The sequence below is a fragment of the Pipistrellus kuhlii genome, unplaced genomic scaffold (genome assembly GCF_014108245.1).
Source record: "Pipistrellus kuhlii isolate mPipKuh1 unplaced genomic scaffold, mPipKuh1.p scaffold_m20_p_153, whole genome shotgun sequence".
Classification (NCBI taxonomy): Eukaryota; Metazoa; Chordata; class Mammalia; order Chiroptera; family Vespertilionidae; genus Pipistrellus; species Pipistrellus kuhlii.
Genome location: NW_023425464.1, coordinates 50,074 through 73,763, shown reverse-complemented (window position 1 = coordinate 73,763; position 23,690 = coordinate 50,074). Strand labels below are relative to the sequence as shown.

The window sequence follows — 23,690 nt, the reverse complement described above, 5'->3', positions numbered from 1 at the left end:
ACACCCTCAGTGCTGCGAGCTGCCGAGTCTGTGTCTTTCCCTGAAAAAATGTGAATGAAACACCCATCTGGGCGGGTGGCGGTGAGGATGAGGGATAAACTGGGTAAAGACCCTGCTGTTGCAGGAGCTTAAAACATGAGGATTTGTACACCTCCAGTGACATAATTTGCCATGCATTTTTTCCATTTATCTCCTCTGAACAAACTCCTGTTTGTTTGCGTGTCTCTGTGTTTGTTCTTCAGGGTAAATACTTTCCGCGGGATCCAAGGAGCAGGAACAGAGCAGGACGGTGCCTCCCTCTCTGATTGTAATCTACAATCTGCAACGGCTTTTTGGGAGCCGTGTCTCAGACGCCCTGTCAACTAAAACCCTGTCTCCTTAGCACGTGCTGCCGTTCAACCAAGTTTTTTTTCTTCTTTTTTTTTTCTTCTTCCCCATTTTGAATTTCTTTAGTTTATCTGAACTGGTCGTTAGGGCTCTTGGAAGTGGCGGTCCCGGTTCTGTCCCGTCGTCTCCGTAACTATCCTTGCGTTTATCGTATTTTGCATCTGAAAACGGGCGCTGGGAAAATACGATTATCGAACTCCTGGGATCAGCCCCGCTGATCGCTGACCGCATACCGCCGTGGCACCTCTGAGAGCTGAGGAACGCTAAGCTACCTACACTAATTTTTGCACAAATTCGAGATCTTATCGTGTGGGGCTGTCAGGACGAGAATGTGGCAGGAATGCAGGGGAAGCTATGGGTGGAGGGAATACTTCTGCCTGTGATGCCGGTCCTGTGGGGCCCCGGTAGCCGACAACCCAAAGGGCGCCCCGAGAGCAGGTCGGAGGCTGCCGTCCCATTGATGGATGGCTGTGTGTTTTCGGGGGCCTCCGAGGATTTCATACCTGGGGCCAGATCCCCCCTCGGGGGGAGGAAGCTGCTTCTCCCTGGGAAATGTCAGGCACTTTTACGAGAATCCTTAACGCTTTGGCTCCCGAAGCCGTATCGCCAATTCTTTCTCCATCGATGTTTTCAAAGCACGTTCCCAGCTTTTGCAGAGAGCTTATCTGGTAGAGTACCCCGGCTTTTTTTCCGTTTCTGCACTCGTGGTTCTTCCCAATGGGGCTGCTTCCCCCCTAAAATCCCAGTGAGAAGTGCTTCCCATCCCCAGTCCCTCCTTTCCAACGAAGTTTTTCCCGGCCACGCTGCCCACGAGGGTTTTTCTTGAGCTTCAGTCTGAGGATTCCTGTGATCTTCGGGAGCTGCCCTGGCCCCCCTCTCCCGCCCCTGCTTCCTCCCCGGATCTCTCCTCCAGTCTCCCGGTTTGTTCTGTGTGGGTGGACAAGTTCACTTACGTTCAGAATCAGATCTTTTGTGCGCCCTCGGTCCATTAAATACAAAATTGCCTTCATCTCGGATGCGGGTGCTTCTGGTGCGGTGCAAATGAAAAGTGCGGAATTGTTTGTAGGATTCAGAGATTCCACGGACAATACATATGAAAGAAAAAAAAATAACGCCGGGGTCGTTAACTATTATCGTCTTGGTTAACATAGGAAAGCCTTTACTCCTTTGAAAGGACCCATTTAAAAAAAAATTTTTTTTAAACAAAGTAATTCAGTCCTTTAACGGCGGTGGTTTAGTTAAAATAGGTAATCCCTCCATTTGTAAAGGGACCCATTTAAATTTTGTTAAGTAACCAATTAAGGCCATAAAGGGTTTTAAATCCATCGGTGGCTTTACATTTTTTCTTTAGGACAAATTCCAAACGCCTTTGGGATGAAATAACTCTTTCCAGCCTCATTTTTTGCCGGTCAGCGCCCCAGCCCAAAGGCCTGGCAGTGCTCCCTCGAAGGTCGTGCGGTCCAGCGCCTCCGGTGCTTTGCGAATGCCCGTCTTCTCCGGCTGGAATGTCCTTTGTCTGTCTGGCAAACGTCTATTCATCATTCAAGACAGCCCTCCCCCCTCTCTCTCCCCTTAATTACTTCCTCCTCTGTGCGCCCTCAAATTCTTGTACTTACTCATGCAGTATTTATTAGGGGCCCTGCTTTGTGGCCGGCACCGTGGCGGGCTCTGGGGACGCAAAAGGTGAATAATCCTTGGGCTCGGCCTTGGAGGGCCTTACATGTTAGGGGGGAAGGGTAGGCCAGCCTGTCACCAAAAATGTGGCCAAGAAATGAGAGGGAAAATGTAGCAGCATCGGTTCTCGTCTGTCTTCCCCACCGATAGTGGGCCTCTTGCCCGGGGGCCCGGGACCCTTCTCGTTCCCATTTGCAGCTCTGCCTTTGAGCGCGCTGGATGTATTACATAAGCACCCATTGCATGACCCTCCTAACCGGGCACCCTGGCCTGGGCCACCCCCTTTGAGGACATGCTCGTGGTTGGTGGTTTCTCCCAGGTGTGGTTGGTGGCCCTCGGCTCCCTGGGTGCCGTTGGGACCGGGTGGGCTCCCTGGGACGGGCCTCGGCCATTCATTCGCACTTACCCGCGCGCGCGCGCGGGCCGCGGAGTGGCGGGCAGGCGCGGGTGAAGAGAGGCCTGCAGCGCCCCCGCTGGCGGGAGCCGGCACTGCTCGGGCTGCCTGGCTCGCTTGCAACCCTCATGCGTTCCCCCTTGAATTCCAATTTACAACCAGAAAATGAACACAGACCCTGGGATTCTCTACCCTTTTCTCTCCGGAGGCGTAGTAAATACTTTGGAAAGGATTTTCTGGTTGACAACAACAACAAAAAAAATCCTTCCTACTTTTCTGCTACCCTGGGGCCCTCGCGTTGTGAATTCATTTACATAAAGGGGGGCTTCGGTCTCATTACTGTGATCACGGCCATGCATTCTGGCACAGGACGGATCCTCTGCGGGGAGCGGGGGCCCGGGCGGCGGCGGGGGGCCCGAGCCTGAAGCCTTCGCTGCGCGGTGCCCGGCGGCGGAGCGTGGGACTCAGATGTCCCGCTAGCGGGGACCTCTGTGCTCCGCGGCGGCCGTCCGCCCGTTATCCCGTTATCCCGTTATCCCGTTATCCCGGGGGTCGCTTGAGTAGAGCTTGTCCTGCCCTGGCCACTTGTTTGCGCCTTAGGGGTCACCCATTCTTAGGGAGCTGGGAGGTGTCAGGCACCTGTGGACCGCTACTTCGAATCACGCACTCATGTAATTGAGAGCCCACGCCCCGGGCAGGGCGCCAGACCGAGCGGATGCCACCCCTGAGGCTGATCAGCCATCTCTGGGGTTTTTGGGGGGCCCATGGGGTGGTCAAAAAGGGAAAAGGTTAGGATTTCAGGGATCTGTTATCTTTTTTACTGCGCCAGACCGAGCGGATGCCACACCTGAGGCCGATGATCAGCCATCTCGGGGGCTGGGGGGCCCATGGGGTGGTCAAAGGAAAAGGTTAGGATTCCAGGGGTCTGTTCTCTTTTCCTGCAGCATTGGCTCGCCAGAGGAGGCCTCCTGTTGCAGAGCCTGGAGCCAGGGTTGGGGGGGCGGTGTGTGGGTGTGTGGAAGCTGCGAGAAGCTGGTGGGTGCAGCACCCTGACGGCGCCCACTTGCGGAGCTAGGCGGCGGCGGTGGGCGGGGCGCTGCGGCGCGGGGCGGGGCGCGGGGCGGGGCGGGGGAGGGCGCTAAAAGCCGGCGCCCACTGGCTCGGCGCTGCCGCGGCAACCAGCTCGTCCTGGCGCCTCCTCTGCGGCAGTCGCAGCTCGCGCATTGCCGCAGAGCCCGGGCGGCGGTCGGTCCGCTGCTTGCCGCGGCCGGGGGCCCGCTCGCCGCCGCCGCTTGCCGCGGCCGGTCGGCGCTGCCCTCGCGGCTCCGGCGCCCGCGCCCGGCCCGGAGAGCCTGCCGCGCGGCATGGGATAAGACGCTGGCCCGGTCCGCCGCCGAGATCGCCTGCCCAGGTGGGTGCGCGGCCGGCGGCGGCGGGCGGCGAGGGGGTGTGGTGGGGATCGGCACTTGGGGAGCTGGCTAACGGGTGGGGGGCTCCGGTGTCCGAGCCGGGGGGCCGCAGGGCTGCTATCCCCGCAGCGGAGGGAGGGAAACCCCTCTGGGAGGCCGGGTGGGGGGGACCGTTCTGCGCTGTTTGGGGAGGGGGTGTCTGTTACGCACAACAGAACTCGGGATCGTCCCGATTTTAGGGGTTTCTAGAAGCCTGGCGCGATTTAATGAGATTTTGTTAGACCTCGGCGTCGCCCTGGCGCGGTGTAGGGCTTTTTAGATGACCCACGTTGCATTGGCGCGGTTTAGGATTTCTAAGACTCGGCGGCGGCGGCGCCCGGGTGCATTTTAGGATTTTTTTTTTTTTTTAATTAAAGATCCGGCCGTCGCTCTGGCGCAATTTAGGATGTTTAGACCCCGCCGTCGCCTTTGCGTGGTTTAAGGTTTAGGGTCTTTTAGACCCCTCCGCAGTGGCCCCGATGCGATTTAGGATTTTCAGATCTCGCCGCCGCCGCCGCTCTGGCGCGATGTAGGATTTCTAGACACGGCGTCATCCTGGCGCGTTTGCGGGTGTTAGCCCCCGCCGTCGCCCTGGCGCGGTGTGGGATTCTTAGACTCTGCGATTCGGGATGCTAGACCCGGTTTCATGCTGGTGCGATGTAGGGTTTTTAATACCCCGACGCAATGGAGGGTTTTTGGAACCCCGCGTCTGGTTGCGCGCTTTAGGATTTCAGGACTCCGCTATTACCGCGGGGCTGCTCCGAGGTCTGAGCCCAGGTATGGTTGTGGCGCAATAGGATTTCTAGATCCGGGCTTTCCCTCGGCGGAATTTGGGGTTTTAGCAGCGGGTAGCAGCATCCCGGCGTGGCTTGCAGTCGCGGCCGTGGCGCAGTTGCCGCGTCTGGTGCCGGCGCCGCCGGGACGGGGTTGCCGCAGAGCGGGGACCGGGACGTGCCCGCGCGTAAGTATATTTGGGATTTTTCGGTAACGGGAAGCCAGGCGGGGACGGCGATGGGGCCAGATCCATTGCCGTGTGTGGCGCACGGATTGTCTGCATCGGGTTGCAAAGTAGTCCCTGGTCCCACGCGATGCCCTACGGTGGCGTTTGGCGGTGGTAAATGTGTTTTTTTTTTATTAACAAGATGCAGAAATCGAGGCCGGGAGAGGTTGATTTCATTTCCAGGTTTGTGCTATGGCGTGCCACATTTATTATTCTGTTGGCGTACGGCTCATAAAATAACGGAGGTGTTTGGTGAAAAAGGTTTTAATTCATGTTAATTCATTGCTTGCGGGCTGCGCGGCGGCTTCGCTAACTGAAAAGCCTACAGCGTCATTGGGGGCATTGGCACGGAGGCGATGACGACAGAAAGCGGCTTCCCAGGAGGTAGCGTCTCGGTTTTCTTGGAATGAAGGAGGAGGCAATGTGTGGAGGGCGGGCGGGGGAGCGGAGGAGCGGAGTGTGGAGTCATCTCCCTCCCTCCTCCCTCCTCCCTCCTCCCTCCTCCCTCTCCCCCCTCCCCGGGGGTGGGGGTGCCGCTGCTGCCCGCTCCTCCGGCCCCCTCCCTGGCTCCGTGCTGAGTCACTGCAGATGCCCGGCTGCTGGGACCTGAATGAAGGAGGGAGAGAGAGAGGGGAGCGGGGGAGGAGGCGTGATGAAACGCGCCCCTGAAAAATTCATGAGCTGAGTGTAGCACTCAGAGCCCTGAGGAGAGGGCAGCCCAATGGTTTCTGTCATCTCATCTTCCAAAGAGACGCTGGGATGCGCCCCACTACTATTGTGAGGTGAAAACTGAGATGCAATCGTCACGTCCCATGCATTAAAAACACACACACACAAAAACGGTTTCTAATGTTACTTGGAAGGGTAGAACCAAATCATTGGCTGGATTAAAAAAAAATTTTTTTTAAGGGACAGGTACTTTGGGGTGGGGGTGGGGGTTGCCGTAATACCACCTACAAGATTTTTTTTGTTTATTTTAGAGTTAAAATATATTTTTTGATGGGTAGCGATGTGGCCAGATTACCTGTAAAATGGTGAAAGGGCGTGTGTACAGACACAAAGCCATTTCCACCTGAGCTTTGTCAATTAATTTCTCTTATTTATAGCTCTGGATTATTATTATTATTTTAGTTTTAGAAGGTATTTCCATTCTGGCTATTTGGAGAGAACTTCCCTTCTGCTGATAATTGGTTCCCTGATAAGATAGAAGCAGGGGGAACTGTTTCTGGTTCCTGTCCAGCACTCATTATTATGGACAAGTTGACCTTTGAAGTCCTGGGCTTGGGAAGGTTGGGTGTGTAAACCGTGCTCCTTTCAATGACAAAATCAATTCCCACATGTTGGGTAGGAGCCCGCCTTTTTTTGGGGGGAGAGGGGGTGGGGGAAGGGAGGAGGGAAAAAGGGAGTTCTAAGAAATTCAATAAATGGGATTTCAATCTCAAGAAAAATTGAGATTTCAATCTCAAGAAAAGCAGAAATATAATCTGCTGCCCTCACCTCTCAAGAGATTACATACTGAGGGTCACGACAAAGCTGCTTACATTGGAATATGCAGCGCACGTATCTTCTCACTTCCCGGCCTCTTTACGCGGTTTCTCCACACAAACCCAGGCAGCAGTGCTAACCAGGGATCCCCTGGGGTCAAACACTAACGAATCCAGAGCAACTTTCCGCAGAAGGACATGCACTGTTACTATACATATGTGCTTTAAAACATCGGTTAAGAATACGCACGGTGGGGGTAGAGCTTTTAACTGTAGGTGAGGGGAATTACCCCCTCCACCCCACCCGCAGGAAAAGCCAACGGAAAGGTGCACCACTGTGCTTAGAAATGTTCCTTTTATTTCACATAAAAACCTCTCCAGGAGGCCTTGGCAACAGCCCCAGGGAGGGGCGGAGTGATTAGAATGGGGAGAAGTGGAGGACGATTTGGTGGTAAAATATAGCTTTTCCTCCTGGAAATGAGAATGAAGGCCGTGGCAGGCAGAGCCTCCGCTCTTCCTGGAAAGTTTCCCGCCTGGTTCACAGGAGGGCACAGAAGTCACCCTGCCTCACCTGTCTGGGCTTGTGGACGCGTGCACAGTGTCACCTGACCGCTCACCCCTGGTCTCTGATTTCCCCACAGGATGAGGGAGTGGTGGGTGCAGGTGGGGCTGCTGGCCATACCCCTGCTGGCGGCCTACCTATACATCCCGCCCCCCAAGTTCTCCCCTGCGCTTCACTCATGGAAGCTGTCCGGCAAATTCTTCACCTACAAGGGACTGCGCATCTTCTACCAAGGTAAGGGCGGCCCCCCGAAAGGAGTCCCTCTTAGGTACATATTTTGTGTCCGTTGGTCTCCAGGGGCCCTCAGCGATGGAGGGGGAAACCCCATTTTTCCAGGAGGTGTGCCTGAAGGCGTGGACGAAACCCCTTGGTAGCAGGGAAACGGGAAGGAAATGCAAAAGAAAACTGGGGGGAGGGCGTGGGTGGGAAAATGGAGATTTCAGTCTCTGTAGAACTGACCTTTTCCTGTAATTTTTCATAGCCAATTTGAATTGATGGGTGTTTTTCCCTTTGGAGCGCCCCTAGTGTCGGGCAATATAAACATTATTCATAGATAAGCTACCATTGATTATCCCCCCCCCCCCCCCCAATTCCTGATTTCCTTTTCTATCAAGATTGTTATATGCATAACAATGATTTAAGTCTTACGCCTTTGTATCCATTAATGTGCTAATGATAATTATTGTTATGACTGCTACTTATCAAGTAATGACCATATGCGAGGCATTGAATCATATTTTCAATATTTATTCATTTAATCTCTATAACAGTAATTGGAGATAGGTGCTATTAACCTCATTTTTTAGGTAAAGAACCTGAGAAACAAAATTGGGAAATATTTCTTTTGGGCGGAGGTCAAGAGCAATAACGAAAAATGTTTGTCATAAACCGTTTTTCATTATTGCTCCTGACCTCCTCTCATTTGCTATCTTCAGTTAGGTAAGTACATAATAATTTTCTTTGTATTGGTCATTTAGGTGGTTTCCAATTTTTCAATGTTTTAGTTAACGTCGAAGGGAAATCTTTATATATGTTTATTTTTTCCTTATATTTTCATACTATACTACTTGTAAATAGAATGCTTTTATTTGTATGAATTCAAAGAATAAGATGTGTAGGATAAAATATAAAATTTTAAATTGCTTCTAAATTCTTTTGCAAACCTTATTTTCAAATTCTCATGCCATTGGCAGTATATGAATACATCAATTTTAATATAATATTATCGGCAATAACAATATTATTGCTGATAAATGTTAAACATTTAAGTACTTAAATGTTTGGCTAATTTAAAAGATGTTTATTAAGAAATGTTCCTATTTATATTGACTAATCCTCATTTATAGTTAAGATTTTACAGTAGTTTGAACATGATGCTTTTGATATTGGGTTTTGATAATTATTCCTCTCTGGGAAATAAAAGTGCGGGACAAACAGTATAAACCAAGGTGCTCACAAGGTTGAGGAAGAGTTGCTAATATTTTAGAGAATTTTGTGAGGTCATTAATGATAGGGTACAAAGAACTTGTAGTTTATATATTGTGATCATATATGCTTAACTGTGAAAGTTTACTTTTTAATGTGAAAAGCAATTTACATATTAATAATACACAATAATGGGAGAAATACTTTAAAAAATCGGTGAAATTAAGCAGACTCCCTTTTAAGTATTTTCATATAAAAGCGTCCTATTTATATTTTTTTAATATACAGATTTAGAAAAACGCCCATTTTTACCTAAGAAATCTATTTTTAAAATTAATGAACGTGGGCGGGATTTCTAGACCTTTATATCACATTATGTAGATTTCATTATCTTCAAGGTGATTTCTACAGGGAGTTGGCCTGACCCATCTCTCTCCTTCCTCCTAGACTCCCTGGGTGTGGTCGGAAGCCCCGAGATAGTCGTGCTTTTACACGGCTTCCCGACCTCCAGCTATGATTGGTACAAGGTAAGGAAGTCAGACTTTCCAGGTCCTCCGTCTTTAAAAGTCCAAAGTCAAGGACTTTGTTATCAGCACAGAAAGGCTCTTACACATTTGAATTAATGAAATAGAATTAGGTGTAGAATTGTTTTTCGTTTACTGTAAGGGAGTAAAAAACACTGTTTGGCTATGTAGGAAGGCTCATCGCCAAGTTAAAAATGCCGGAGTGCCTCCCGCAGTGGAGATTGATTGTGGAATAAAGCTCCTGCAAGAGGATCATCTCAGGCCTGCGGTGGTTTCAGGGGGCTTTTCCCTCCATTGAAGTCTGTTTGTTAAGCAGAGAAAGGGATGAAACCCTTATGTTGCTGGAGGTGGGAGGGGAGGGGCAGGATCAGAGAGACCTAATCATCCCTTTCTTCCTCGTAGATTTGGGAAGGCCTCACCCTGAGGTTTCACCGAGTGATCGCCCTCGATTTCCTAGGCTTTGGCTTTAGCGACAAACCGGTAAGCAGCTTCTTGACGGGACCAGTGTTGAGGGACAGGGGTGGGCGAGATGCAGGGGTCAGTCGCAGACAGACCTGCACTCCTGACTGCACCCCGTGTGTCTGGCTTCCTTCCCCCAGAGACCGCACCACTACTCCATCTTCGAGCAGGCCAGCATCGTGGAGGCGCTGTTGCATCATCTGGGGCTTCAGAACCGCAGGATCAACCTTCTGTCCCACGATTATGGGGACATCGTGGCTCAGGAGCTGCTCTACAGGTCAGTGGAGCCGTGGCACTCACTGAAGATGCTGGGAAAAGGGAATGGCTCCCGGGGGTCTTTCTAGCCCCTCTGCCTCTTGGCAGTTTGTCTTCAGCCGCTGTGTTGGTGCGTGCCGGCTCACTCAGGTGCATTTGCCTCTGTCTCCAGGTTCAAGCAGAATCGCTCTGGTCGGCTTACCATCAAGAGTCTCTGTCTGTCAAACGGAGGTAATGGCCTTGGCAGTGGTGGGAGGAAGGCGACGAGGGCCACCCTTAGGTGTCAGTGACACCCACGTGGTCCTCGGATGGTATCATCGCACACGGACAGTTTAACTGGGGGATCTTTACCTTTTTTACGCCATCAATCACTTTGGTGGTCTGATGAGCTATAAAGACCCTTTCTTAAAATAATGTTTAAAAAACACACATAATAGGATTACAAAGGAAATTAATTAGTAGTGATATTCAGTTAATAAAAAGCTGTGTTATAAATATGTGCTTTTAAAAAACACTGATTTGACAGAAACATCATTCGTTGGTTGATTCTTGTATGTGACACAATGGCATATGGAGATGGCGTTCTAACCAACTGAGCTACTCCGCCAGGGCCTACATGCATTTTTTTTTTTTGTTGGTTTTGTTTTTAAGGACCTACACCCACTTCCTGAAAAATCCCCGATTTCTTTTTCTGCCCCAATCATTAACAGCACCGCTCTGAGGCTTGGAAGGAAACACGAGCCAGAGCGTCATCAGCTGGATGGATGGCCATGCACATCACTTCCCCCGTGCCCACCTTTACAATCGGAGCAATCCCAGCTGGGTAGAATTTGTTTGACCTGCTAACCCTAAAATTCCATGGGGAAGGAATTAGATGGCAATACTAACTTATTTATAATTAGTTTTGTAGCAGTAAAGACCCCAAAGGTGACAGTGAGTAGGGTAGGTCTCCCATAAGGGACCTATGTTTGCCTTGAAGTTGCTGGAAAATGACTAACGTAAGTCTCTTCTTTTCCTCCAGGTATATTCACCGAGACACACCGCCCTCTCCTCCTGCAAAAGGTTGGCTCCTCCACTGACTAGATCGTAGCTCTTAAGATTTATACTAACATATGTAATACCTTAATCAATAAATTAAAAGATTTATACTAACATGAACAATGCTAAGACCTTTATAAGGGCCATTTCTGTTGTAAAAGACCGCAGATAAAATCCTTCTTGTCAGTTTACATTAGAAATTAGTTTTTCCCTTCTTATGAAAATATGAGCATTAGAGACCAATAGTATTTGGAGAAGTACAGCTATCTCAAAGATTTGTCATCAGCATGCTGGTTGACAAATTGGGACCTCAATCTGAAGTTAAAGGTATCAGTTAAAGGTCTTGGGATTTAGTGACGTGTAGAAATGGAATCTTAAAGGGAATTAGAAACAGTTTGCTTTCCACGAGGGAACGTGGGTTGGCAAAACAAAAAACTAAAAGCCAATGGCCAAGCCTTCCAGTAGATTTGGCTAAAGTTGTTTTTTTTAAATTTTTAATTCTTAGTATAAAACTCTTTGTCCTGGTTGTGTTCTCTCTGGATTATTGACTTTTACTTATCTACTTATAGATTCTCAAAGACGGAGGCATGCTGTCGCCCATCCTCACACGAATGCTGAACTTCTTCATATTCTCTCGAGGGTAAGTCATTGTCAAAGCCTGGTTCACAGCAGCCTGCTGCCATTGAAATTCTGGGGTTTGATATTTTAAAGCAAAGGTGTTAGCCACTTGCCAGGGAAGGAGTAGATGGAATTCACAAATCAGTTAAGGGTCAAACTACATGATGCTCAAGGTTCCAATCATATTTGACATCCTGAATTCTTCTTACACTTATCTTTCTGCTCTTCCCCCCGCTCTTCCCCCCCCTCCCCCCTTTCAGTCTTGCCCCTGTCTTTGGGCCATACACCCGGCCCTCAGAGAACGAGCTGTGGGACATGTGGGCAGCGATACGCAACAACGATGGGAACTTAGTTATTGACAGGTAAGAAATGACCCTTTGCTTTGGTTCTCCGAGGCTTTTTTTTTTTTTTTTTTTTTTTTTTTTTTAATATGGGATTGCTTGTTCTGTTCTTGGCTGGCTCTACTGTCCCAGAAGAAGGTTGGTTATGACTTAGGAGGTACACCCAAAACAGTCATGCTCTGTACTTACTCAGAGGAAAGAAATCCAGCATAGAGTGAGCCCTGAGGTGAAGCAATGTGGCACACAAAGTTTGCACAAACAGCCGCAAATTCTCATGCTAATTCAGCTGTAATTGCTGATTGGCTTTGGCAAATCCTTCTTCTGACTTTTTGTTAATATTATTATAAATGCTTCAACATGTCTAATCATAGCTATGAAAGGCATTTAGTGCCTTTCTCAGAGTGCCAGCCTCTTTCTTTTTCATCTCTCTTCTGTAGCAACAGGGACCGGAGGGAGATTTCGCGGCCTTGTACCAAGAGTTCCCACGCCCTTGGTTCAGATGCCGCTTTCTCCAAGGGGCTGGAGGTGGTGATGTCCATAGCTACTCGAGATAAGTTCAGTCCTCTGGCCAGCTCGGTCAGCGTAGCTTCCATGGCTTTAACTGATGGTTTTGCTGGGAATTGTGAGGGGGGGAGAGCCATTCTTCCCTCCCGCCCCGGCTCGGTCCCCAGCAGGGGGCATACGGAAGGCAGCCGATCAATGATTCTCATCATTGATGTTGCTCACTCTATAAAAAAATTGCAAAACAACCCCCCCCCCCTTTTTTTTTTTTTAACATTTCCATACACTTCTCCAAAATGTAAAAAGCACTTAGGAAACTCAACTATCACTGTTAGAAATAATTCCTGGAGTTTCCAGGCAGAATAACTAGAATATGAGTTTGAGTTCTAAAATGTGGCTATGGCTGCTTGTCACTGTTGGAGAAATTCTCCATTTTTATCTGTGGTCAGATGAAATGCAGAGAATGGAACTTTGTGCTTAGGAACTTCTACACTTAGAACGTTAGAAGTAGATGCCAATTTAGCGATCGTGTAGTTCAGTTCTCTTATTCTTAAAGAGGAGGAAACTGGTCAAAAGATGTGTGTTTGACCTTTGAGTTACAGAATTAGTGGTGGAGGCACAATCTGAGCCTGGCCTTTCATTACACATAACCCTGGCTGACTCCCAGCCTTCCTCCATCCCAGTTCCTGTTTGGCGAACACTAAAGAACATTAATTCTTACGTTGGTAGTCATGATGACTGCTGCAGCTGCATGGAGGTTAATCGTAGAGGTGAACAGGAATGAGGAAACTCAGCCGGCCAGTCCCAGGTGTGCCAAGTTGCTCTGGATGAAAACACATCCTGGGTTCCTTGTGGCTCATGGCAGGCCTTTGTGCCCCTCTAACCATACGAGTTTCTTCTTCTCCTACTAACTTACCTGTCCTGCAGTCTCTTGCAGTACATCAACCAGAGGAAGAAGTTTAGAAGACGCTGGGTGGGAGCTCTGGCCACTGTAACTATTCCCAGTGAGTATTTCTATATTACATCTTGATAGGAAAACTGAGGGACGAGGGTTAAAATAATTGCCCCATTTAGCAAATATAAATAAAATAAAGACACCAAACTACATTTGAATTTCAGATAAACAACTATTTTTTTTTTAAGGAAAAGTATGTGCTGTGCTATATGTAGGACATACTGATACATTAAAAAAAAACAAACCACAGCTCAGCCAGTATGGCTCAGTGGTTGAGTATCAACCTATGAACCAGGAGGTCATGGTTCAATTCTTATTCAGGGCATATGCCTGGGTTTCAGGCTCGGTCCCCAGTAGGGGGATGTACAGAAGGTAGCCAATCAATGATTCTCATCATTGATGTTGCTCTCTTCCTCTCTGAAATCAATAAAAATATTTTAAAAATCACTATCTGAAATGCAGCTGGTCATGCTTTATTTAATTTGGTGACCTTCTCCAACATCTGGAGCATGGGTTCTGGGCAATAGAGTGAAGTATATAAAGCACTGAGAGATACTATTGCTAAGGTAACTACCATAGCACGGCCTGGAGTGGGAGTTAGATTGGTTTCCTACCGTGCATTACCAGTGACATCACATTAAATGCTGAATTCTGGGACAGAAGGCTGTTTAAATTACTAATCAAGAACCTATACGTGGTTTCTGCTCATTTGTCCCTTAATTCTTACACATTGAAAAAGCTGAAACCGGTTTGGCTCAGTGGATAGAGCGTCAGTCTGCGGATTGAAAGGTCCCAGGTTCGATTCTGGTCAAGGGCATGTACATTGGCAGCTGATCGATGTTTCTCACTCATCGATGTTTCTAGCTCTCTGTCCCTCTCCTTTCCTCTCTGTAAAAAATCAATAAAATATATTAAAAAAAAGAAAAATAGGTGCTATGTCTCATATAAAAGTTAGTGTTCAGAAACCAGAGGATGTCAAGGGTCATTTATTGCTAAAAGATAGACTTTAAGAATGACATATCCTGGAGTTAGAGAGAATGCTGCTCGGGGCTGGCTGGCTGGCTGTGTACAGAGAAAATGTCCCAAGTGGACTCAGTTGTCAGCTTATTTCCGGAAGTTTCTTATAACCTACTTATTGAAAGCAGCTAGATTTTTATCATAATTTGTTCTGGAGGGGTAGTTTTAGTCTGGGGTAGAATGGATGCGCAAGCTATTAGTAATTAGATCCTTTTCTCGTTTCCAGTTCATTTTATCTACGGGCCTTTCGATCCGGTGACTCCCTATCCAGAGTTTTTGGAGCTGTACAGGTGAGCCTCCCTCAGGGGCTTCGTATTGCTAGTTCCTCCTCCCGACAGTGCTCTGGCCACTGTCTCTGGCCTCAGTGGCTGGTCATCCAGGAAACATATGATAAAAGATGAGCTGAGGAATATTATTCTCACATAAATGTAAAGTCAGAAAATTGTTATACATTCTCTTGAGTTATACAGCCTGTTTTTATTGTGTGTATATATGTATAATTGTTATATACTCTCTTGAGCCTGTTTTTATTGTATACATGCTACATGTGGACAGGTAAGAAAATGCTATTATGTGAAATAAGGAATGAAAGTGTGTAAAGTTGATAAAAATGTTTGCTGTAATCTCATTGCAAAAGCCAGCTCAACAGCTTAAGCTGAGCATCTGCAGGGAGAGATGGAGAGGAGCTCACTGAAAAAGTGCCTCCTCACTGGTGGTCATTTTCTCTAGGTACTTACTTACTCAGAAGGTTGGACTATGAAATCTTGACTGATTTTGTTTGTTCCATAAGAACGTTCCATCCTTCATATGGCCTAGTAGAAATAATCCAGTTGTAAAAAGCTTGCATTTAATTTTCAACAAAATACCCTCTCTCATCTCTCTCGGTTAAGGAAGGTCTTTCGTTATCCTTACCTGGACAGTGGTCCATTTATTGGATGCCTCACGCTTCTCTAAAGAGCTCGAAGTCATCCGGCTTTGACATGTATTGCAAAAGTGTTTTCTTTTTAAGTTGTCTGTTGGCTTATGAACATGTAAGACCTAGTCTGTATATAGTCATAAATGGAATTGGTAAGTTTACCTGCCTAAGACACAATTCCAAAATAGAAGCTGAATAAGCTCTTTGTTGGTTCCTTCCAGTGTGGTATGTCCGCAGGGACATTAACTAGGGTTGCCCACTGGCTTACCTCCTCCCCCTACCTCCAGCCTCAAGTTCACCTACATGCTGTTCTCTTCCACTAGGAAAACGCTGCCGCGGTCCACAGTGTCGATTCTGGATGACCACATTAGCCACTACCCACAGCTAGAGGATCCCATGGGCTTCTTGAATGCATATATGGGCTTCATCAACTCCTTCTGAGCTGGAGAGAGTAGCTTCCCTGTATTACCTACCCTACTCCCTTACCTGTTGTGTATTCCATTTAGAAAGAAATGCCCCAAAGAGGTCCTGGCCACCAAACACTTCTCACAAAGGTCCACCTGACTCACATTGGTGAGCAGCATATAGGAAAAAGCCAGTTGAGGTCTGATTAAGGGTGATCTGATAGTCCATCTCCCATTCCTTTGACATCTGATCAAGTGGATGGACTTGCCTTGTGTTATTAGGAAAGTCTGATGGATGCAGAGAGACAAATATTCTTTTGCATAAGACTTTCAACATTTCTGTGGACTTTTCTGAAATACTTAGAAGTGTAATTTCTGGCCCAGCCCCAACTGGAATCTTGTACAGAATGAGGAGAGGCTGGCTGCTTAGCCTCTCCTTGAATGGCGTTAGGGGCACATGCTTTTTTGTTTTCTAAGCAGCTTCAGGAGAGAGTGCGTCTCCCCTGTCATAACTTTGGCTTAGTTTCCTCAGCTGCATCTAGTTGTAGACGTTTTGTTAAAATAGATTTTGCTTTACATAATGCAGCTTTACATAATGCAGTATTCTAAGTGTACTTTACGACTGTGATTTACTGACACGTGTGGTATCTATTGTAGAAGGGTACTACACCAGCAGACACTCACTCTGGCAGAGTAATGAACCTTATTAAACATATTTGACTTCGGAATAAGTTAAACTAAATCCAAACTTAAAAAAATCTCCCCAAAGTCACGGGACATTAAGGACCATCACATCTCCGCCAGAGATTTACTGTTATTAGCTGGAAAGACCCAGTTCTAACAGCAAATAACAGTCTGCTTCATCATACCTCATTGCTTCGAAGCACATCCCTCCTGAGCTAACGTGGAGGGGAGGGGAGCGTTGTGCAGTCCCAGTTCCCACGCGGAGGGCACACGGATTCCTTTTGTTATGAGTGCTTACTTCTCACTGGTTGTCCCAGAGAGGCTTCCTCATGTAGCTCTGCAATTCCTGTTCTTTACAGACAGGAAAGTTCCAGAAACTTTAAGAACAAATTCTGAAAGGCCTGTGAGAAAAAGGTGCTGAATACTTTTTTTAAAGTCACAGTTTTCATTGTTTTAGTCTAAGTAGGATTAGGTGATTATTTTAAATTCTTTTTTTTTTAAATTAGCAACTTCAAGTATAACAATTGAAAGTGGAATAAGTGTTTATTTTCTATTAATAAAATGAATTTTGACAAAAGTGGACTCTGCCTTCCCCTCCCCACCATCCCTCCGGGATAAAGTTTTCCAACATTGCCAGGAGCTCTCATACACATTCCATTAAAGAATATAATGAAGTTGAGCAGCTGGGGTATAGGATAGTATTTTGCTTTACATGTTCACCCAAAGCTGTACTGTCACACCAAAGTCGACCAATGGAACAAAAAGGAAAAAAAGACAAAAAAAAAAAAAAAGACATGCACAAAGACAGACGTTTGCTTGATCTGCTGGCTCAGGGCCAAACATTTAATTAGCTTCTCCAGAATCATTAATCTTTAGAAGCGGGATTCTGGGAAATTCATGCCATTAGCCTAAAGCCCACCGACAGTGAAGTACATCAACTTTGTCTTGCCCAGTAAGCACTTATCCAACAGAAGCCAAGATGACATCCACAGGTGTTTCCTCTTTGCTTCTGACAGTCACTTGCATGGTCACTCCATCCGCTAAGGCCAGCTTGGCCCTCACCAATAAATCATAGCCACCTCTGTATACACCTGAGAGGACAAAGTGAGGAAAACCATGTTGAGGACTCAAAACAAACTGACTGATGAAATGTATCATGCTCTGCTTGCGTTTCCTTTCTATTTTTTTGTTTACCTTTGTGTTTATGGTAGGAATTGCATCCTACATACAAATTTGAAATAACCTTTTATATTCCCATGATACCAGGTACATAGAAGGTATTAAGAATACTGGTTTCGAGAACTTAAATGGGGGAGGTAGTGGCACTAGTATCCAAGGGAGAGATTTAAGTGTTTTAGGCCAAATATACATCTTAAAAGAACAAACTAAGGATAGCATGCAAATTAAACAGCTAAAACAGATTGCTCATTGTGACAGGGCTTCAAATTGTAATGCATACAATGGGACAAAAGGCAGGACAATGGCAGCCCTTTCTATTAAACCTTGCAACAAAATAAAGGGAAATCCGATAAAGTTCCTTACCTGCCAGGAAGAGAGAATGGGAATTCTTATTCTCGGGAACTTTCTCTGACCTTTCACATGGCTGCATGCCCAGGAATGTAATGATGTTGTTGACAGCTTCTGTGTTGACAAGATTGATGCCACAGTATCAGGAAAGGTCAGCACAGGGGTCTGCCTCGGCATCACTACACACTGGGAGCTGGGGCTAGAAGGGTGGTGCCACAGTGGATGGAGGCCACCGGGCTGGAATTAGATGACAGGTCCTAGCCTTTTAGGTGACTTAGTTTATGCAGCATCAATACCAAGTGTTCTGGAATGATACATATGCCTCTTAGGTTTTACACTGCTGTCGGGCAACACATTGCTAGCAAAATTGTTCTCACCTTGAAGAGTTTTGGTAGAACTGAGGGCAAAGGTCTCCTGTTTCTCAAAAGTATCTCCTACTTCTTCCCAGGCAGCAGCAAAGTTGGGCTTCATAACTTTCTGAATGTGGTCAGACACAGTCACTTCCAGATCTTCCAGCTAGTGGGCACAGGCAGGGGTCAGTAAGCAACAGTTCTTTAAGGGCAGGACAAAGTGGGAGGGGCTAAAAGGGTATTATCATTCTGAGATCATCCTTTGCAGGAGCTTAGGAAACACTATTACCAAACTAGTTCAAGTCCATAGTCTGGATAAAGATGTAGGGCCTTAGAAAAGAAAAGCAAGAAAATATAGCAAAAGCAATATTCAGATCAACATCTACACCCTTGAGGTACAAAACAGTCATGAGGTCACACCTAACCAAGTTCAAGCCATCCAGGGCCTTCTGAACTTAGCATTCACTAACAGGTTGATATTTCATCATCTTTTGCCTGCATTCTATGAAGTCACTCAGTCCATGATGTAGCCACATTACAAATTAAAAGCTTCTCAACAAAACAATCCCAATACTTTAAATAAAGCTCATTGATCTCAATGAAAGTCATGTACGTATTTTCATCTTGTAATTATCCCTCTTATAAAGACATAGAAAAGGGTGAGTTGTTTTGATCAGGAAGCGGTCACTACCCTCAGGCACGACCTACTCCCACCGCAGAGGAGGGTTAGTCCAGGCCCACGCAGTTGTAATGTGAGGAAATAGAACCCCCTTGGTTCATGTCAGATGTCCCTAGAAAAATGTTCTCTTCAGGCAGAAGTCAGCTGTGCAAGGGTGTCCAGGTGACTGTGCAGGCAACACTCACCACATACTCATCCTCATAGCCCTCCTCATTTGGAACTCCCGAGTCAGGGTCATAGTCCCGGACAGTAAACTTCAAGGTGCAGCTAAAGGTGCTGGCAACTGGAGGAGAAAGAGCAGGCAGACCAGTGTCAGTGGGCAGCACAAGCACAAAGTTTCCCTGATAACTGAGGGGGCACCACCTGCACTTGGCACAGGGTTCTGTATCATCAAGCGAAGCACACACCACTGTTTTCAGAGTAGTACTTGAAAGCACACTGTATACTGGTCAAAAGGCAGTCTCACAAAGTATCATTTTAAAATCCACTCCCCACTGTGAGCTAGAATAGCACAAAAAAGACATTGGCAAAACTTTATTTTTGTAGTAGTATAAAGGAAGCAGCAGGGGAGCTTTCTGCCAATGCCTGTCAAGTGGGGACTACATGTGGAAAATATAAGAACCACTACTCTAGCAGATGACAAAGCAAACAAAAAAAAATATGAATAGTAAAAAGCACACTGATCATTAACACAAAGCACAATAAGTCTAAATATTAACAGATACTAGTTTTAGATTGTGGGTCCACAGATCACTAGAATGAACTTTTTTTTTTGTCAACTTTCAACCTTCAGTGAATAGGTTAGCAAGGAGGTGCTAGTATTGGTAGTCAGTGTCTTCAATGCAAAAGCAAGTGGGAAATTAATATGTTTTGAGATAACTGGAGGAAATAATTAGAAATGGAGGTAGGGACACATTTTTGGAAAGTGAACATGAAAAGGGGACTTTCTGAACCGCCTGAAGGAGGGGATTTTTTAAGTATGGGTGAATTAATTGGATCTCAAAAGATGTGAGCAGAGCAAGGTAGATGAGCTAAAGGAAAGAGGCCAGAAAAGCTGAGGGTAGATGGAAATCAGAGAGATGCTACTGAACAGGTGCTGAGAAGAGAGACTGTTTAGGAACATATTTGAAATACCTAGGGGATTAGATATTTTCCAATAGGCTCTGGTGAGCTTAGGCAGTCCTATGAAGAATAGGTCTGAATTTAGAGAACAAACAAATGTAGTAGAATGCATTGAAAATGATGGTGGTGAATTACCCCATATAGAAAGAGTATACCTTTCAAGATGACAGAATCTATTTTTTTTGTTGTTAATCCTCACCCAAAGATATTTTATTCCCATTGATTTTTAGGGAGAGTGGAAGAGATAGGGCAAGACAGAGAGAAAACATCACTGTGAGAGAAACACATTGATTGGTTGCCTCCTGCACGAACCCTGACAAGAGCTCAGGCTAGGGAGGAGCCTGCAACCAAGGTACATGCCTTTGACCTCAGTCGAACCCAGGACCCTTTGGTCTACAGGCTGACACCCTTTATCCACTGAGCCAAACCAGCTAGGGCTACAGAATCTATTTTAATGCAATAGGGGACAATAGGAGGTCAATGGAAGAAAGACCGTGGTTAAATTAAGCTAGAGTTTTCTGTCAAGAAAGCAGGAAGAAGAAAGAAAAAGGTGTAAGTTAACACAGACCTGGAATAGCTCAGCTGAGGTATTTAAAACAAAGAAATGAGATAGAGGGGATTATGGTAGGGACAAAGGTCAAGATCAAATAAAAATGGAGAGGCAGGCCCAACCTGTGTGGCTCAGTGGTTGAGCACCGACCTATGAACCAAGAGGTCACAGTTCGATTCTTAGGGCACATGCCCTGTTTAATGATTCTCTCTCATCATTGATATTTCTATCTCTCCCCCTCCCTTTCTCTCTGAAATCAATACAAATATGTTAAAAAAAATTGGAGAGGCAGGATAGACATTAGTAATACAAGATTATATAAACCCCTGTTTGGTTCTGATTAAGCAGGGAGGATACAGACAAATGAGGAAGAGGAATAAGGAGACAGGCAGGAATAATGGTAGATCACAGCCTCGGCAAACTGGTTGAGTTTTATGTACAAGTAAAGACAGAAGATGCTATGTGTAAGTAAGAGATAAGTAGACACGGAATAAGGAAGCAAATAGGAATGCCATCAGTAGAAAAGTTCTTGAAACTTTAGTGGTAAATTTTTGATGAAAAGATTTTGTTGATACAATGAGAGGTCACAGGGAATCGAAGGTGAAATCCAGTAAAAACCATTGGTAGTGATGTATCAATATTGCTAGAAAGGATGATTGACACTAAGTCATGAGGAGAAGGGGGGTGGGAAGGGATCTTTCTATGGCAAGAGAACAACTTAAACCCTTTGCTACACAAACAAAGCCAGGCAGATGATGGAATAAGAGAAGGATGTGCTGAAGATCTACATTAAAACTGTCCTCAGAGATGAGGCTTTTCTTGTGAGAACTGACAAAGGAGAGGACTACTGAGGAAACTGTATGGAAAGAGCAGGGAAGAGTAGAAGAGATGGAGGCTGGAAGCTAAGTAAGGGGAGAGGTGTAGGAATTAGGCTAGGGTACAGAACCCGTGATGTGGCAAATGGTGGGGAGTCACCAGGTCTCAATCACAGGAAGGGAGACTATCCTATCTAATAAAAGTAATATGCAAATTGACCATCACTCCAACACACAAGATCCTGCCCCCATGTGGACATAAGATGGTTGCCATAAGATGGCCAGCAGGGGAGGGCAGTTAGGGGTGACCAGGCCAGTAGAGGAGGGAAGTTGGGGGCGACCAGGCCTGCAGGGAAGGGCAGTTGGAGGGGACCAGGCCTTCAGGGGAGGGCAGTTAGGGGTGACCAGGCCTGCAGGGGAGGGCAGTTAGGGGTGATCAGGTCTACAGGGAAGGGCAGTTGGGGGGGACCAGGCCTTCAGGAGAGGGCAGTTAGGGGCGACCAGGCCTACAGGGGAGGGCATTTAGAGGTGACCAGGCCTTCAGGAGAGGGCAGTTAGGGGCGACCAGGCCTACAGGGGAGGGCATTTAGGGGTAGCCAGGCCTTCAGGGGAGGGCAATTAGGGGTGACCAAACCTATAGGGAAGGACAGTTGGAGGGGACCAAGATTTCAGGGGAGGGCAGTTAGGAGTGACCAGGCCTTCAGGGGAGGACAGGTAGAGGGTGACCAGGCCTGCAGGGGAGGGCAGTCAGGGGTGACCAGGCCTGCAGGGGAAGGCAATTAGGGGCAACCAGGCCTACAGGGAAGGGCAGTTGGAGGGGACCAAGATTTCAGGGGAGGGCAGTTAGGAGTGACCAGGCTTTCAGGGGAGGACAGGTAGAGGGTGACCAGGCCTGCAGGGGAGGGCAGTCAGGGGTGACCAGGCCTGCAGGGGAAGGCAATTAGGGGCAACCAGGCCTACAGGGAAGGGCAGTTGGAGGGGACCAGGCCTGCAGGGGAGGGCAGTTAGTGGTGACCAGGCCAGTAGAGGAGGGAAGTTGGGGGTGACCAGGCCTACAGGGAAGAGCAGTTGGAAGGGACCAGGCCTTCAGGGGAGGGCAGTTAGGGACAATCAGGCTTGCAGGGGAGCAGTTAGGCATCAATAAGACTGTTAGAAGAGTGGTTAGGGGGTGATCAGGCTGGCAGGCAGGAGTGGTTAGGGGCAATCAGGAGGGCAGGCAAACAGTTGGGAGCCAGTGGTCCTGGATTGTGAGAGGGTGCAGGCTGGGCTGAGGGACACCCCCCGCCCCCATGCACGAATTTCGTGCACCAGGTCTCAAGTTTCTAAATAAGAAAAGGAGGTTACAGAAAGCTTTGTTGGAATAATAATTAAAGAACAGGATGTGGTCCATGGGGCAAAAATCAGAAAGGGGGTAAAAGGGATAGGTCTGCACCAGGCTAACTACAGCAGTCCATGCAGGTCGGGACTGAATTAGGAAGGAAATGCATGCATCTAGCGTGTAGGGAATCAAGGGAGATGAAAGCAGTGGAGCAATGTGTGCCAAAAGTGGCGAGTCTATTATATACCTACCAGGAAGGAGTGCTAAATCCAGAGGATGCTACACACATGGCAGGAGGGATGCTGGAGATTAGGTGTTTCTCTAGCCCAAGTATAGGGGACAAGGAGAGGGATAGGAGAGCAACATTAAAGTTGCCCTCAGAAGAAACGTGGTCACTAAGGAATGACAGCCATCAACTGGAAGAAGAAGATAGTATTCCTGGGCCACAAGTCATGTGGCCGTGAGAAAGAAAATAGACAAGGCAAAGAAAAGGAAATGCTATATAGTTGAGGGCCCACAAGGCAGGTGTGGAGTAGAGATCTAGAATGGAGAACCCTGTCAGAGTCAAAAAAGTCTAATTGGTCACCTTTTAGGTGTAAAAATAATATTTTAATGAGAAATATAAAGAATAAGGATAGGATCAAGAACATGAGTAGGAGGCAGTCATAGATTAGCTCTTCCAATCTGGAAGGAAATTGTTAAAGGAGTTGGGTGACAGGAAAGTTTATAAGGAAGCTAAGATGAATGCTGATAGAGTGGTTGCTGGAAGCTTTAGAGAGAGGAGACTTGACTTACTTAGAGGGTGTGGGTGACAATATGTCCAAGTAGTTGACAGGATTAGATACACAGTGCTTCAGCTGTCTCCCCCCACCCCCAAAGTTCTCACCACTTGGCCCAAGTGTGGGCCTTCCTTCTCCTTCTAGGCAACACCTGCCTTTCTTAAAATGACCTTCTAATCTGGGTCATTTAACAGGGTTCCCCATTCTAGATCTCTACTCCACATCTGCCTTGTGGGCCCTCAACTATATAGTATTTCCTTTGCTTTTCTTGGTCTATTTTCTTTCTTACTGCCGCATGACTTGAGGGGGAGTGGGTGAGGACTCTGGGGACGGGGGGTAGACAGCTGAAGCACTGTGCATCTATTCCTTCTGTAGAGAGATGATGAGTGAAGGGATGACGTGTAGATAAGTTATCGTAGTTTATTGCATAGTGTGTCATTGCAGCTGCCATGTGAGGATTGGCT

At 47.0% G+C, this 23,690-nt stretch overlaps 2 protein-coding genes across 2 annotated transcripts; one reads left to right on the top strand and one right to left on the bottom strand.

Annotated features, from left to right (window-relative positions):
* The first annotated feature begins 3,627 nt into the window (after positions 1-3,627).
* Positions 3,628-16,921, top strand: MEST. The gene is made up of 12 exons (XM_036439442.2): positions 3,628-3,866; positions 7,029-7,183; positions 8,822-8,901; positions 9,301-9,378; positions 9,498-9,634; positions 9,785-9,843; positions 10,634-10,674; positions 11,220-11,290; positions 11,529-11,630; positions 13,038-13,114; positions 14,309-14,372; positions 15,322-16,921. Exons 2-12 carry the CDS (start codon positions 7,030-7,032, stop codon positions 15,437-15,439), a joined length of 981 nt encoding a protein of 326 aa, XP_036295335.1. The 5' UTR covers positions 3,628-3,866; position 7,029; the 3' UTR covers positions 15,440-16,921.
* On the bottom strand, positions 16,898-19,091 carry LOC118719705 (coatomer subunit gamma-2; the record flags this gene model as incomplete). Its single annotated transcript, XM_036439441.1, has 4 exons — positions 16,898-17,177; positions 17,629-17,727; positions 17,991-18,129; positions 18,828-19,091. Coding segments are annotated over 4 exons (633 nt in total), but the record flags the coding sequence as incomplete, so codon positions are not given.
* Between the last annotated feature and the right edge of the window lie 4,599 nt (positions 19,092-23,690).